The sequence below is a fragment of the Pecten maximus genome, chromosome 16 (genome assembly GCF_902652985.1).
Source record: "Pecten maximus chromosome 16, xPecMax1.1, whole genome shotgun sequence".
In the NCBI taxonomy this organism is placed as follows: domain Eukaryota; kingdom Metazoa; phylum Mollusca; class Bivalvia; order Pectinida; family Pectinidae; genus Pecten; species Pecten maximus.
In genome coordinates, this window is record NC_047030.1 from 34,642,672 (window position 1) to 34,659,987 (window position 17,316).

Below are 17,316 nucleotides of genomic sequence, written 5' to 3' on the forward strand. Positions count from 1 at the left end.
GATGATTTTACAATACGTTTATATACATGTCGCTAACATCTGCAAATAAGCCGGGATTATCTTTTGCTTTATTAAGAATTATATTGCTTATTTTTAGACCGTCTTATTTCGTCAATGTGTTTAATAAGGAAAAGAAAAACGAGCGTATTTCCAATTTCTTAACAGTACAGAATTTCATCTAGCTACTTACTTTTTGGCCCGACTTATTTATCAATATGTTATAATAAGGTAAAGACAGCGAGGGTATTTCCAATTTTGAACAGTGCAGAATTTCATCAAGTTACTTATTTCCCGCTAAAATCCATTTTACATAAACATAACACATATTCGTTGGACTGATGAAAATGTAATTGTGTAATAGGAGAGGTAAATTGCATGGCCAGACAGGGGTTCGAACACGGGACCTCCGAACACTAGCCGGATGCTCTACCAATTGAGCTACCTGATCACCAGCATTCATACTAGTCCAGTTCACCTAAACTGGTCAATTTAACAAAAAGAGACAAATCAAATGACTGCCAAGATCACAGATTTAGATTGCATGTTTCCTTTAAATCTGGCCAACGACAAAGCGGACATTATTCATTTTTTTGATATCAATCATGACTTATTTTCAACATTCTATATCATACGATGGCTCAGTACCGTATGTTGAAATTATCCTAAGTTTGGACAGAAATATATTTTCCTGACAGTATGTCCTTACGTGTAGTCATTTACTATATTTCATCACCTGACTGATATATTTAAACCTATAAATTTAGACAGAAATATATTTTTCCTGACAATATGTCCTTACGTGTAGTCTGAAATTATATCATTTACTATATTTCATCACCTTATTGATATATTTAATCTATAAGTTTAGACAGAAATATAGTTTTTCTGACAACATGTAGTGAAAGATAAAAACCAGAAGCCTTTACTATATCGTTAAACAGACTTGAGTACCAAACCACACCTCTGCTATCCCTCCTTTGCGCGTGAACAGTTCTCGCACTATGCCAACGGGTATTGGAACAAGGGACATAATCGCTATAAACCAGCCAATCGAAATGGACCACTCCGGGTAGCTCTGTTCGTCATACTCCACAGGTTCGAGTTTCGCAACACTGAATACCCAGATAAACTGAAACAGTTTGTATAAATATTAAGATTCAGATATGCTATCGTGTTTATGTTGTAAAATTGAAATACATGTATAATATGTAATATCATAAACTCAAGTATTATAGTGTAATATATACCATTTTGTAAATGTGTAGACTGTGTATATATTTATACAGTTGTATATAGTTGTATTATATATATTACTCAATACATAATCCGGGCCTAGCCTGTCCATGTGTGCATGTTAGTGTCGCTTGATTGAGAGAGTGGAATGTATGAGTATCAATCACCTGTGACTGTGCATGCATCTCGAGAATACTCGAAGGCGCATGCGCAGCCACATGCCCTCACACACCTCAATCCCTTTCACTCTCACTTATACCTATGGCATGGAGCTGGGCGGTTGGCCTGTCATCCCCTGGAACCTGGTAAGACAGACTAACCAGTATACTGTTGATATGTAGTAATATTATAATAGTGTAATAATATCTTCATTTATATTATAATATTCATGTAAAAGTATATTCTATCTCTTATTATCTATTTATTTCCTACAATTATCCTGTCCATTGGTATTATTAGTACTTTATTTAATTGTAGGCTTCCATATTATATTAATAAACACTTGGACTGGAAACTCTGGCGTTCAAGAGATTGTGTGTTCTCCTGAAACGGCTACAAATGGCGCCCATGTAGGTTTGGTGTGAGTAACTAGAAGCCATGGTCCGGACAGAGCGGGGTTGAATGTTTATCGGCGTACCATGTTACAGCCAGTGAGCGGGAACTGTACTCGCTGCGTCGTAGACGTCACTTCCGGCAAAATGTGGGATTACACGGCTGATAAATTTATATGTTTACTATGTTGATAACTGATCCAAAGACAGGACATTATGGAGATTGTTTTGTACCATATATATATACCAGTCTCTGATAGGATGAAGTTTGCGGAGGATGAGACTCTTTGTGTGGTAATGTGACTTCAGATATACCGACAGATTGGCAGTGCAATATACCATCGGATAGACATTGACACTTCGGATACTTTTATAGACTGTATTATCGTGGTTAATGTGTCAATATTGTTAAAATTTATATATTTCATGAAATTGTAATGTATTGGTATTTGATCGTTGATATGAATGTTATTTTGTCCATTTTCTAAGATATTGCAGCTATACTATACAAATAATGTGAATCTTTAATATCCTGTAATTTGTAAAACTGTAGGTTATCTGTGTTATTCTGTTTTACTAGGTACCAGACTCCTGCTGATCACTTCCACAATATATGTCATCATCATTTAGTCATGTTGCACTTCATCACCATCATCACATAGCTGAATCCCTGTACCCCCTATCATGCATGAAACGGTAAGTATTTCACTGTAAGCAAGTTGTATGTTATTGTTTCCCCTGTATTTCAGACAGGTAGATCAGGGTTATGTATTGAGAAATCTTTACCTTTACCATAATTATTGTTTTCTGTGAATATACTGAGGGTTGCTTGGTATGAGTTTAAATAAACTTTCCAAATTCGTTGAAAAACCAATATTATCAAATACAGTGATAACTCGCAAACCAATATTATTAACTTCCAGCAAGGGTTTTGCACTTAAACATCATCATGATTTACTCCAGCAGTTTGGATATAGTGTAGAATTTTGTTGTAAAGCTGGAGGAACATTCAAATTTGGTTTAGAGTATTTACATAAAAATTTGGACAACATTCTAGGAAAGTACAGGTCAATTGTTCTATACATTTGGCTTGGTACTTGTGACCTCACTACTAAGAGAGGGAAATTTATATATTTAACTCACAATAATGATGAGGAATGCTCCTCTTTTGTTGCCACTAGGTTGGACCAATTTGTAGAAGTTTGTGCTAAGTATCCTCAGGTGAAGTTGATATTCCTTGAGATCCCCCCTTATTCCATCAAACATTGGAATTTATGTAAAGGATATACAGCCTCACAGGCACCTGTGCTTGCAGAGCAAGATTCTGTATTGGCTAGACGGATTGATATCCTCAATAACGCCATAAAATCTGTAAACACTAGGGTTAACCCACTAGGTGATGTTTTTTCTCTTAATTTTAAATCTGATCTTCTTCTGTATAAAAGAGCTGGCAAACCTCCTACTATCAATTTTGGTTTATTTAGGGATGGTGTACATCCAAAAGAACTTTTAGCCCGTTCTTGGATGAAAAGGTTTGTTTGCAAAATCTTTATTGATTGTCTGTAGAGAATTTGAACAGGATGTCAGATTCTGAGGTTAAAAGTAAACCAGTTCGAATCACCGAACAGGGTGATGAGAGTGCTAGGGGCACTGCTGCTGATGAGCAGGTCAATACTGGGGAACGGGTTGGTGATGGTATAGGAAACCCTTTTACTAAGGGGAATACACTCTCAGAGGAGGAGATGTTGAGACGTTTACTTGCCTCTGGTAAATACCGCGTAGTGCCTGTTAAGGAGGAGATTAGTTTTACCACTCCTAAGCCCTCAAGTCAAATACCTCTCTTATCGAGAGATAGGACCAGTTCAGTATTTTCACAACATAATACTGGTCTTGATGAAACCAACTCGGGTCGAGTTTCCCATAATTTTCCCAAAATCCCCATATTTTCTGGTACTGAACCTCCACCAAAAGGGGAGGTAACCTATCAGGAATGGCGTTACGAGATCCGTTGCTTGCATGGAGATGAAGAGGTTTCTCCAAGTACTTTAGTGCAAGCAGTACGTCGCTCGCTAAGGGGAACCGCCAGAAGAATACTTATCTCTCTGGGGGAGAGACCTACCATTACAGATATACTCCGTAAGCTGGACACATTGTTCGGAGATATATCTACCCATGGTATGCTTATGCAAGAGTTTTTTAACTCGTCGCAGAGACAAGGCGAGTCTGTTACCGATTTTGGGTGCAGATTAGAAACCCTGTTGCAGACGGCCATTGACAATGGTTCTCTCCAGTCGTCATCCAGAAATGATATGCTTAGGCATAAGTTCTGGACATAATTGCGTTCAGATAGGCAAAAGAGTCAGACACGACATAAATATGACTCATTAATGAACTTTGATGAGCTTTTACGGGAGATACGCATTGTTGATAAGGAAATTTCTCTGTCGGAATCTGGTGTAGCAGGTAGGCAGGATAGTACTGACAAGCAAGACAATAAAAAAAAGGGTCAAAGTCATGCTGTCAATTGTGAGGTTGACCAACAGTGCACTACCGACCTTAGTAAAGAGTTGGACAAAAAGTTGAAGGCACTGGAGGAAAAAATGTCCTCTAATCTTGAGTCCAAATTTGATCAAATACTTTCCAAACTTGGTAAAACCACATCAGATAGAGATGATCAGAGATCGAAATCAGGCTACAGAGGTCGAGGTCGTGGCAAAGGTTACAAGGGTAACAAAGGTCATGGAAAAAAAGATCAAAAGTCTGACCCAAAAGAGTAGCGGTCTCTGAATGTGGTCAAACAGAGGCCGGTCATATGGCGAGTGGCCACAGTACTGAGTTAATGGATAAGCTTTTGGGACCATCTAACGAGGCCCTCATTACTATTCAAGGTCAAGAGGTCAAAGGTCTTATTGATAGTGGTTCAATGATTTCCACCATATCTGTTTCATTTTATAATAGTCTAACAGAAAAACCTCCATTACAGGAACTTAATTCCTTGGGGTTAGAGGTTAGAGTCGCTAATGGCTCACTCTTGAATTATTTAGGCTACATTGAATGTACTGTCAGTCTATCATTTTTGTCTTCTGCTAGTTTTGACGTGTTGTTACTTGTTGTGCCAGATACAGAGTATAACCAGCAGTGTCCAGCGCTGTTAGGTACTAATGTAATACGTGTCGTAAAATCATTAGCCTTGGATGACGTCATTTTACCATCAGAATGGGAAATTGCTGTGTCCAGTATAACTTGCTCCTACTCTGTGAAAACCTTGAGCAGGAAACAAATCACTTTGGCTCCTTATGAGTCCATGGTTATTACTGGCATAGCAAGGGGACTTGATCCAGATATACAAAATCTTGTTACTGAGAATACCATTAACTCTGACCTGAAATATACAGTTTGTCCTCGTGTCATTAAGGTTCATAACAATGTGTCAAGTGTGAAAATTCCTGTAAAGGTATGTAATGTAACGGGTAAATCTGTTACTATTAAGCCAAAAAGTATTATTTGCACTGCTAACCCAGTAAAAGTAGTGGATAATTTGGCTTCAGACCTACCAGCTGACACTAAACAAAATGTCAAATCTGTTCCTGAGGAACTAGGCATAGTAATTGACTATGAGAACCTTACCGACGAGCAACTGTTGAGGGCACGTCAAGTTCTAGGTAACTGGAAAAATGCTTTTTCAACCAGTCCTTTTGACTTTGGTTGTACGGATCTTGTGAAACATCGCATTGACCTCATAGACGATAGACCATTTAAACAACCCTATCGCAAAATACCGCCTGGTATGTATGAGGAGGTCCGTCAGCATGTCAAGGAGATGCATGATGCGGGTGTCATAAGAGAATCGAGTAGTCCTTATAGTTCTAATGTAGTGTTAGTACGGAAAAAGGACGGGTCTTTACGATTCTGTATAGACTACCGTATGCTGAACTCGCGCACGCGTAAGGATGCTTATATGCTACCTCGCTTTGACGATACAGTTGACAGTCTAATCGGGTCACGTTTTTTTTCAAAACTTGACTTAAGGTCTGGATACTGGCAGGTTGAAGTTGAGGAGTCTGACAAACCAAAGACAGCTTTTTCTGTTGGTAACCTGGGTTTCTGGGAGACAAACAGAATGGGTTTTGGTTTGAGTTGTGCTCCGGCGTGTTTTCAGCGTCTCATGGAGAAATGCATGGGTGATATGCACCTCAAGGAATGTCTTATCTTCCTAGACGACATTCTAATTTTTTCCAGAACCTTTGACGAACACCTTACCAGGTTAGAGTCAGTTTTTGCCAGACTAGTGAAACACGGCCTCAAATTAAAACCCTCAAAATGTGAATTTTTCAAGACATCAGTTACATATCTTGGACATGTTGTCTCAGAAAAAGGTATAGCGACAGATCCTGAAAAGGTGTCGTCTGTAAAAAAATGGCCTCCGCCAAAGAATATAAAGGAGTTACGCCAGTTTCTGGGGTTTAGCGGCTACTATAGACGCTTCATCAAAGACTTTTCTAAAGTTGTTCAACCCCTCAACAAACTCTTACAGGGTCATGATTTGACAAGGAAATCAAAGGCTAAACCTAAGCCTAAATCTAAGTCAAAACCCAAGAAAGCTGCTGAGTGGGTGTGGGGTGAGCCTCAGCAGGCAGCTTTTGACACTGTTAAAGAGAAACTGGTGAATCCTCCTATTCTAGCTTATGCAGATTTCTCGAAGCCATTCATTGTCCATACAGATGCTTGTGCACTCGGTTTGGGTGCTGTGCTCTATCAAAAACAAGATGGTGTAGAGAAAGTGATTGCATACGCAAGTCGCGGCTTGAGACCCAATGAACGGAATTATCCGGCTCATAAGTTGGAGTTTTTAGCTCTTAAGTGGGCAGTCACAGACAAATTCCACGATTACCTCTATGGTAATACGTTTCAGGTTGTCACTGACAATAATCCTCTGACTTATGTGCTGGGTAAGGCTAAGCTGGATGCAACCAGTCACCGTTGGGTAGCTGCATTGGCCAATTACAATTTTACCTTACATTATAGACCTGGGAAAAATAATGCTGATGCGGACGGTCTCTCACGCATGTCTCAAATGAATCCGGATGTTGTCAAGGCTATTTGCCAATCTGCTATCACTGTTGCCCCATTAATGGATTGTGTAGTGGGTGAAGCTGTGCCTCATGTGGCCAGTGAGTGTGCAGTTTTATCTGATACGCTAGGTACAATTGATTGGCAGAAAGAACAAAAGGATGATGGAGACATAGCTAGAGTTTCAGAGCTCTTGAGAACCGGTTTTCATCCCAGGGGGAAAACACTCAGAAGTGAATCCCCATATGTCCAGAAGCTGATGAGGACTTGGAATAAGTTGAGTCTCTGGGATGGGATTCTGTATAGAACCGCTTCTCTAGACGGTCGAGATGTGAAACAGCTGGTGTTGCCAGAGAAATACCATTCCCTCGCCCTAAAGGGTGTACATGATGATGCAGGTCATCAGGGTAAAGAAAGAACACTCTGGTTAGCACGTCAGCGTTTCTATTGGCCAGGTCTAGGGAAAGATGTAGACAGTAAAGTCGAGGGTTGTGAGCGCTGTGTTTTACGTAAGACACCAGTGAAAGCTGTTGCTGAGTTGATTCCTATTGTGACGTCCAGACCCATGGAGTTAGTCTGTATTGACTTCCTCGGGGTGGACAAGTCCAAAGGTGGCTATGAGGATGTGTTAGTCATTACTGACCACTTTACAAGGTATGCCCAGGCTATACCTTGTCGCAATCAGAAAGCACACACTACAGCTAAAGCGCTGTATGAGCATTTCATTGCAATTTACAGCTTTCCTGAAAGATTGCATAGTGATCAGGGTCGTAACTTTGAGTCCAAAGTTATAGCAGAACTCTGCAAGCTTGCAGGGGTTAAGAAGACCAGGACTACTCCTTACCACCCTATGGGTAATGGCTCTGCTGAACGGTTCAACAGAACTCTCCTCAGTATGTTAGCTACCCTAGAGGATGAGAAAAAGACCGACTGGAAGTCTTACATAGCACCACTAGTTCAGGCATATAACGCCACTAAGAGTGGTGCCACCGGCTATTCCCCCCACTATCTCATGTTCGGTTGGCACCCTCGATTATCGGTTGATGCCTTTTTTGGTACTGACCCTGGTCAGCAGGGAGCAGGGGACCACTCCTCCTATGTTAGCAAACTGCGAAAAAGGATGGAGTATGCTTATAAAGCAGCCCAGACTGAGGCGTCCAAGCAAGCTGCTCAGAATAAACACCGGTATGACCGGTCTATACATGAGTCTAGGCTTGAGGTTGGCGACAGAGTCCTCACTAGGAAGGTCGGCCTCAAGGGGAAACACAAACTGGCAGATCGTTGGGATCGGGAACCCTATTTGGTCTCTAATATACCGAATAGTGATATTCCTGTGTACGAGGTAAAGCTAGAATCTGGTAAGGGACCTCGCAGGACCCTGCACAGAAACATGCTCCTCCCATTTAACACAATTCCTGTGGGAGATCCCTCTAAACTGCAAAACCGCAAGGGAAACAGTAAAAAGTCAGTTCCCCCTACTCAAACAAAACCAGGATCAGCATCATCATCGTCAGACACAGAATCAGAGTCTGAGGATGAAATCACCACAACTCTGAGGCGACGAAGGCATCACCAGCAGCGACAGGGAAATTCACCAGCTGCACAGCAAGGGTTTAATGAGCCAAGTCTTGACTCGGGAACATTGGCGACAGTTGCTGATGAATCAGACACGATACCGGTCATAAATGAATCGGATTTCACTAATCCAGCTGGTATCATGGATTTATCTGTTCCTAACCCTGAGTATTTCCATAGTGATAACAATGAAACTAGTATTCAGGAGGAAAACACTTCTGGTTTTGAAATTCCGGAAGTGCGGCGTTCAAATCGTGCCCGTAAACCTCCAGATCGCTATGGAAACTGGATATTTCCCGTACAGGCTGTAAGGGGCAATGACAATGAGGTATTCGTATAACAGTAACGTAACAGTACAAATCTTTAAAAAATATGTACAATTATCCTTACTATGTTTTAAGTATTCATGTATATTTTAATTGAATCAGTTTGGTCTAAGGAGACCGGTAGGGGTATCCCCAACCTCTCCACTATTAGATCAGAGATTTGTGTGTTTTTATCTTTATATCCTGTAATATTTTAAACCTAAATTGGTCTAATGGTCCTCATTGGGTAATAACAGCTTCATAACTGTTATGGATTGTCTCCCTTGGATCCCAACTTGATCAGTTCCTTTGATATATTTAGATTTAGATTGGACTGTTTTGTTTGCCAGTTCTGTGAGTTATAATGGGATGTATCCGAAGTACTTGTAAAAGTGCAGCTTGGAGTGATATATATTGTCCCTGGACCCAGTAGGCAAAGTTACATCATAACATGCAATATATAGGGTAATTGGTACATATAGGACGTCCATAATAAATCCCATGCCCTGGATAGTATTCATAACCTATCATTTGTAAAAATGATACTATATAGTTATGTTTACCAGTTTAATGAACTTAATATTTTGAAAACATAGGTTTCGCTTCAACAAGTTTAAAGCACCTCGATGGCTTCAGTATATTTAGTGTAACATGATATAATTGCATAGTTTCCACTTGGGTGTCATCTCATGTGCTGGAACAATGATGTTGGTTCAAACTAGTTTTCCATTACATTTGAATATTAGTAATTTGGAATTTATCTAGAATTGAAAATGCCTGGAGTCATTTCACTCAGCAGGGAAGTATGTAGACTGTGTATATATTTATACAGTTGTATATAGTTGTATTATATATATTACTCAATACATAATCCGGGCCTAGCCTGTCCATGTGTGCATGTTAGTGTCGCTTGATTGAGAGAGTGGAATGTATGAGTATCAATCACCTGTGACTGTGCATGCATCTCGAGAATACTCGAAGGCGCATGCGCAGCCACATGCCCTCACACACCTCAATCCCTTTCACTCTCACTTATACCTATGGCATGGAGCTGGGCGGTTGGCCTGTCATCCCCTGGAACCTGGTAAGACAGACTAACCAGTATACTGTTGATATGTAGTAATATTATAATAGTGTAATAATATCTTCATTTATATTATAATATTCATGTAAAAGTATATTCTATCTCTTATTATCTATTTATTTCCTACAATTATCCTGTCCATTGGTATTATTAGTACTTTATTTAATTGTAGGCTTCCATATTATATTAATAAACACTTGGACTGGAAACTCTGGCGTTCAAGAGATTGTGTGTTCTCCTGAAACGGCTACAAATGCATAGACGATTCATTATTTAATCAACATTAACAGACAACCTATGTTTCCCACTCTCTAGGCTATGAAATTTAAAAAAGCGTAGTACAGTGAAACCTGATTTTATCGACCACTGTGATATCCGACCATATTCACATGAATGGAGACATGTTCCACACACTCTGCCGAGAGTGACTAAACCAACACACTGTCAGTATCTGACAAATCTACTCAGTCACATTCAGTGTCGGTAAAGTCAGGTTTCATTAAACATGTAACTGAAGACGCAATATGAAAATACACAATCTAAAAAAAACAGAATTACACGAACAATAGATGCCATCGATAAACACGTGTTAACAACTTACAAATATTATCGATGGTGCTATAAACCTCAACATTATCTTCCAGAGAGGGTTTGGTCTATATCCAATCATCATTTCAATGTCTTTCATCAGTCTATCAGCTCCTGTAAAGAAACAAAAATCATATTCTTATGACCTTTGGCTTTTTCTAGGTATAAATAACCTTCGTTACATATATGTGTGTTGAAGCACTCTTCAACTGTTATTTGATTTAATAAAAACTAGTTTGGGATTACTTTCTTCCTTGGATTCGTCTTCGATAATTCTACTTTTAAAAACTGGTTTTTATATCTTATTACTCTTCACAAGAGTATTAGTGAGGCTCATATTTTACGACTTAATTCAAAATATCTGCCATTTCAATGCCTCTGAGTTGTCAGATTTCGGCTAAATTCGGTATGTGGACTTTGGGATAGGTGCGGGTGACTTTTTAATATACTCCCAATGCGAGGCCGATCCGGGTATTTAAAACGTTCCAGAATTCCATGAACAACAATTATCCATCTAGAATTTCAACGGTGTCTATAGCGTTATTATGAAGGAGATATTTGAACATAACATAAATATAAAAGCTGTCCATAGTTTAGTATAATATTTCGATTTACGATAAATTCACAATATCAATTCATCTGAAATTCACAAATGTTGTTATTTCTCATTTATGTAACAGCGTTTTGTATTGGACACGTGCGAGGCTAACAACGTGTGGTCCTCATTCGAAACCTCTCTTATATGTAGGAAGAATTGATTTTTTGTGTGAGTTCCGAGTGTAACCAGACGACATCAATGAATGGCGGTCTTCACGTTTTACATTCGAAATGAGGGATAAATAGATGAAATTCTTTCATGAAAGGTGAGAACATAACGTTCAGCTTTAAATAAAATGGCGTTCGGAACTTCACCAACTTCACCTTTTGCGAGCATGCAAAACAACCAGACGATATTTTGAGCTGCATTGATGTTCCAAATTACTTAGTACTTACCATAAACCCATGCAATAACGACTACTTCAAGGAGAGAGAGGAACATCACGGACACACTGGCACAGTACCAATCAATCAACGTCAGGACGTAGATACCGCCCTAAATATAAATATAAATCATTTCTGTAATTCACATTCATAAATGGATAATTTCAACATATCAATGAAAGGGTTCCTTTCACTCTCTGCACCCCTGGAATATGCCCTGGCAAATTCGAAGGCTCAGACACCACCATCTTGTGGATACATGTGTTAGTACATTATTTTATACAAAACAACTAATATGATCCTTTGGTATCCATCTAACGAATCTCGGGTTCGCGAAAACTTTGAATTGATTGGTTTTATACTTGCTTCTTGTTCCTCTGTCACTATCTTCAAAAGAAATAATTCAACACAGCGATCGGTCAAGTCATTTGTAACGCAAATCGCATAACTAAGCGTTTGTAGGTTAATTTGCCACGACATAGTTCAGGGCTGCAGTCCATCAAGGATGTTGCAAACGTTTCCATGAATACAACACGAAAACCTATCAGAGCATTGCATAAGTAACAAATGATTTTAAATTCATTTCGAAGCATTGCATTCACTGAGTTGCCCTTTTTCACTGTTTATGAAAAGTGATTAAAAAGTAAATCGGGCAAGTTTCTTTTGGTAACCAGGGTTACGGCACACCCAAAATATATTTCAAAACAGTATTCACCTCAAACGTTGGCCCTTAACTCACACGATCCCTCATTTAACACGCTTATTATTGAGTATTCTTCAACTTATAGAATTACATCTTCAGTAATCACCTTCCTTAAATGACCTAAATTTGTTGATGATGCGTTAAACAGTGCGACGAACATGTCAACCACAAAATGGGGAAAATACGTGTTTAAGGTCGAGTAGAGAATATAACACATTTGCTTCAGTAATCACACCTTTGAAAGCTCAAATAATTTACCAATATCCGTAATACAATATATCATATACCATTGCTGTGTAACAAACATACCTGCATGACACACGGTATTCCGAGTAGAAAACCAGTCAAACACACACCAGCCGTCAGAGTGGTCTTTCTGCTCCGAAATAAATTTGGGAAGTTGTCCGTCAAAGCTCCCGTAATAGTCTGCACATGGACCATCTTTAAAAAAAAATAAAAATTCTCATGTTTTTTATATACATTTGTATTTACATCCCCAGTATATTTCTATATTCGTTACCAAAACTCGTGTATTAATCAAAAATAATATTTCATGTGCAAATGATAATCATAAATATGTTTATTGCTTAATAATGTAGAATTTCGTTTCGTTTTTGTTATTTCCAAATGTGAAGTTATCTCTCTAATATAAATATTCCTAAGATAGGAAAAAAATCACCTGACTGTCCAAGCCAACAGTGAACAACATCAGGAAAAACAGGACAGACCAGAGCTGGGGTAGAGGGAGTGTTGATAATGCTTCTGGATAAACCATGAAAGCTATACCAGGACCTGTACGCAAACGGAGTAAATTAAGTAATCACTACACAATCAAATTATCAGATGTGATACAATTTTAGCGCCTATTTTCGATATTTTTAATAACTACATATAAAACAAGAGCACCGCAAATTGAGGCATTGTACGACCGTCTGGCCTTATCCGATGACGTTTTGTTTGTTTGATTTTTCAGATACACCATGTATTCAGATACACCATATGAGCCCCCATGTCAATAATTAGGACAATAACACGTGATCTGCCTGAACAATAGACGACTGAAGAAACTTTACGCGTACGGACAAACGGACGGACGTCCCGACAAGGCGCTATACCATAATACGCCCGTCCAATTTCGACTTGAACTTGTAAGATCTATTACGCCTTATGATGGCTAGTTAATATTACGTTATATAATAAGTGTCCTCAATTTCATGAACGAAACTACTTTTTGCATTTTCTCCGAACTATTTTTTATTGATAAATAAAGACGTTGATGTTATTTAAACATCTTTTTAAGCCTCAATTAGTATCAGAAAGTTTGACTTTAAAATTAGAGGAAAAGACAAGAATATATCTATATTTTAGAATAGGTAAGCAGAATGTAAATATACGTACCACTAGCTACGACATCGCCTATGTGTACCCCAGCCTCGTTGGCCATGTAGCCGAGAGTAGCGAATATAACCATCCCCGCAAACCAGCTTGTCAAGGCGTCTAGTAAGGGAAGTAGCATGGCATCTCTGAAGGAATTGGACAAGAAAGCACGTGAATAATACCTATATTTTTTCTGTACAAGCAATAAATAGTTGTATATAGTATTCAATTCTTTGTATATAAACGAATTCTATCAACAACGATATAGAAATGTTCTCTATGTCTTATAACAGGGTGTAAGTAGCAGAGCATGGATTTGAGAAAGGCTGAGTTGGTGAAGAGGACGAAGAACGAGCATAGTAAATGTATTATTTAACGATGTACAAGTATTGATGAGTCAGAAACAGGTAAATGCTGTATATATTCTTCTTACATATCAACTGATTAAATTAAAATTACTATAATTTAGACAGTTTATCTTTATTTCTGGAAACAATTTTCTAGTGGAAATAACTACTACACAACAACTCATCTCGCTTCAGAATGACAAGTAACATAACTCATTTGAAGTTATCTCCCTTTAATAAGTTAATAGTGGTCTTGCGGCGCGAATGAAAAAAAGCATCCCCGTATGGTTCTTCCATAGTAAAATCTGGCGCCATGGTGATCCCTGGAAATAAGTGACTTTACCACAGCTATTAAATTTATTTTACCTGTAACAGTTGTTGTTGAAGTTATTGTAACTAGCTAGAGTGGCCATGCCACCCCACCCTATCCCTGCCGAGTAGAACATCTGAACGGCCGCATCACCCCAAACCTTAATAAATAATCACAAACGTGTTTATTTACTAAAACATCAAGTATATATATCTGCATTTCGTCATCAACCAAAAGAGCATTGATATATTATTACAAGTGCACCGTATCTGCAGCTAGGATTATTTTAATCAGCTTATTTATTTAATGGCACAAAATACATTTGGGTCATTTAGCGACGAAAGTTAATAAATACTAGGCATGAAATTACCATCAGCATTAACGTCGGAATCAAGTATGATGACCAAGAACGAGGTCAGCTATACAATTACGTGTCGCTAATATAACTACTGATATGTAGTTTTGACAACCTAAGAACGAAGTAAGCTATACAAAATACTACTGATTAACCTAGGTTGTTCAACCTAGGAATGAAGTTAATTATATAATGTAACGTTCCGATTGATCACCTAGTAATGAGGTAAACCATATGATGTTCCCATAGCATGCCTAGGGCTAACCATATACAAGGAATAAAGTAAACCATTGTCTTACCAGTATATCTGACCACCTATGAATATGGTAAAACATATTCATACAACTTACCGATAATTTGCCAAGGTCTGACCACCTGGGAATGAGGTAAAATAGAAGTCCATCTTTAGAGCCTGGCAAAGTCATTCCACGTATGAAGAGTGTGAGGAGGAATATGTAAGGAACTGTCGCTGCCACGTAGACTACCTACAGAACAGACAGGAAATGGACATCATTTTGTGATGTTTACATTAAGTACAAGACATGCCACTAGATTAACAAATGTCAATAAAATATGGGAAGCACACATTTAGAATTGAGTATTACGTACAGCATATGTCGATTTGTAAATGCTATTACGTCATACAATTATTTCGTCATTCTCATTTTAGGATATTTCCGAGGCGTTTGGGGCCAATCATTTTGAGATACAAAAATTTGGAGCTGTGTGTTTGTAAGAAATTTAACTCTGAGTAAAGGAGCAATAACATATAGAAAGGGTTGTAAAATATAATAATCCAATAAGTATGAATCAAACATTACACGAAAACATACTTTACAATTGTGATGTACCTTTCGTTGCAGAATTTTTTTTTCTTCAATAAAGCAACTGCTTATTTCTGAATATTAGTTATCTATATCTATATTTCCCTCACTCTGAATTTAGATTTGTATTCTAGTGAGTTTTTTTTTTTCTTTCATATTTTCCTTACTTTTCCAAACGCTTTTCCAATTTGGATTATTGCAAGATTAATGTTAATTAAAAATGTCTATTAAGCACTCTCAACACATGGATTTAAAATCATATTAAACTAAAATCTTCTTAACATACAACTTAATGAAATTGTAATATTGAAATTGATTTCATATTGCTACTATCAAAATAAATACTCTGAAAATAGATTTCAAAATAAGTTGGATATGGACACTCAAAAACAGAGTTACTTACCTTTCCGGAAGTCTTTATTCCTTTGATGAGACAAAGAAACACTGCTATCCACGCGGCAAATAATGCAAGGGCGAGCTGCCATCGAATGCCTCCCATAGTTTCTACATTGTCAGAAATATCAAGGACATTTCGTCTGAAACAGAAGGAAAATGAATACAAAGTGTCAATTGTTAACGGAAAAAAAGTAAGTTACATTCAGATATACGATTGTGAATTTCCAATACAACCTAAAACTTAAAATATTTTTTATTGCTTGAGTAACATGTTTCATTTCATTTCGAAATAACGCTTTAAGTCAAAGTTCGCTAATTTCAACCCTATTTAGTAATATTATCGGTTCCGGATGTAGAAATTTAACGGGCGTCATTCTATTTATCTGTCACCCAGATTGCATTGATATTGCCAATAAATACAATCTACCAAGCGTTTAATTGTTAAATGAAATACCGACATAATAACGAAACCACGATTCCAGCCAAAAAACGATAAATCGACGGCTAAATATAGATTGATCCGCGACACCCGCCATACAAATCTAGGTCAAGTTCAAGGTTAAGTCATATTCTATATTTTGGTTTGGTTTGGTTTATTTTGCTTAACGTCCTATTAACAGCCAGGGTAATTTAAGGACGTGTAGGTTTTGGAGGTGGAGGAAAGCCAGAATACCCGGAGAAAAAGCAACTGCCCCACGTAGTTTTTGAACCCAGAGGTGGAGGGCTAGTGATAAAGTGTCGAGAAACCTTAAACACTCTGCTACATCGGCACCTGAAATCTAGGGCGTTGACAATGGAACCATTGGGCATATCAACAAGACCGAATATCTAACCTATTTCAAATGAAAACACATTTTCTTTTATTGATCGTCAAACTACGGATTCCATTATATTTGGATATGGACTCCAATGTATGTTGGTATGTAATTAGGACAAATCATCAGCCGACTAATAGGAACACCCGCTGATATGAACCGTACAAATATATCACATACACTCCACAGAGGGACTAGGAAATAGGATGAAGATATCGTTTAGGGATTATCATCAGAACGTTTGTTTGTATCTGTATCTGCATGGTTTCTTCAAATGACGAATACTGGCATGAATATTGACGGGGAGAGGGCGCATGGTATTGTTTATCTAGCCCCAGCAAAGATGATCCTTGAGGATGTTGAGATTTTGCGCGGCGATGGTACTCTTATCAAGCTGGTTCTTATTGATCTTACGAAGAACAAGTGTCCCGATATCTATAGTTTCTAGTGACTGATCTGGCCGCTTTCATTTGGATGCGCTCAAGTTTGTTGACATCTGATTGGATGTTTGTTTGTTTTTGTTTAACGTCCTATTAACAGCCAGGGTCATTTAAGGACGTGCCAGGTTTTGGAGGTGGAGGAAAGCCGGAGTACCCGGAGAAAAACCACCGGCCTACGGTCAGTACCTGGCAACTGCCCCATGTAGGTTTCGAACTCGCAACCCAGAGGTGGAGGGCTAGTGATAAAGTGTCGGGACACCTTAACCACTGATTGGACGAAGATATCCCCAAATATGGATCCATACTCCCAATGTTGAGTGAACAAGAGCAATGTTTGCTGTTCCTCGTGTGGTCTTGGAACT

The 17,316-nt window shown here is 38.4% G+C and overlaps 1 protein-coding gene across 2 annotated transcripts in view; it reads right to left on the minus strand.

The window, feature by feature from the left end:
- Positions 1 to 17,316, minus strand: part of LOC117345159 (sodium- and chloride-dependent glycine transporter 2-like) — a 30,257-nt gene that overhangs the window by 1,959 nt on the left and 10,982 nt on the right. For both annotated transcript variants that reach the window (XM_033908155.1, XM_033908154.1), the window contains exons 5-13: positions 15,707 to 15,839; positions 14,830 to 14,964; positions 14,181 to 14,284; positions 13,489 to 13,613; positions 12,770 to 12,882; positions 12,400 to 12,531; positions 11,400 to 11,499; positions 10,420 to 10,520; positions 962 to 1,129 (exon numbers count right to left, since the gene is read on the minus strand). In XM_033908155.1, coding sequence (XP_033764046.1) covers positions 962 to 1,129; positions 10,420 to 10,520; positions 11,400 to 11,499; positions 12,400 to 12,531; positions 12,770 to 12,882; positions 13,489 to 13,613; positions 14,181 to 14,284; positions 14,830 to 14,964; positions 15,707 to 15,839 — 1,111 coding nt within the window. The remainder of the gene's footprint in view (positions 1 to 961; positions 1,130 to 10,419; positions 10,521 to 11,399; positions 11,500 to 12,399; positions 12,532 to 12,769; positions 12,883 to 13,488; positions 13,614 to 14,180; positions 14,285 to 14,829; positions 14,965 to 15,706; positions 15,840 to 17,316) is intronic.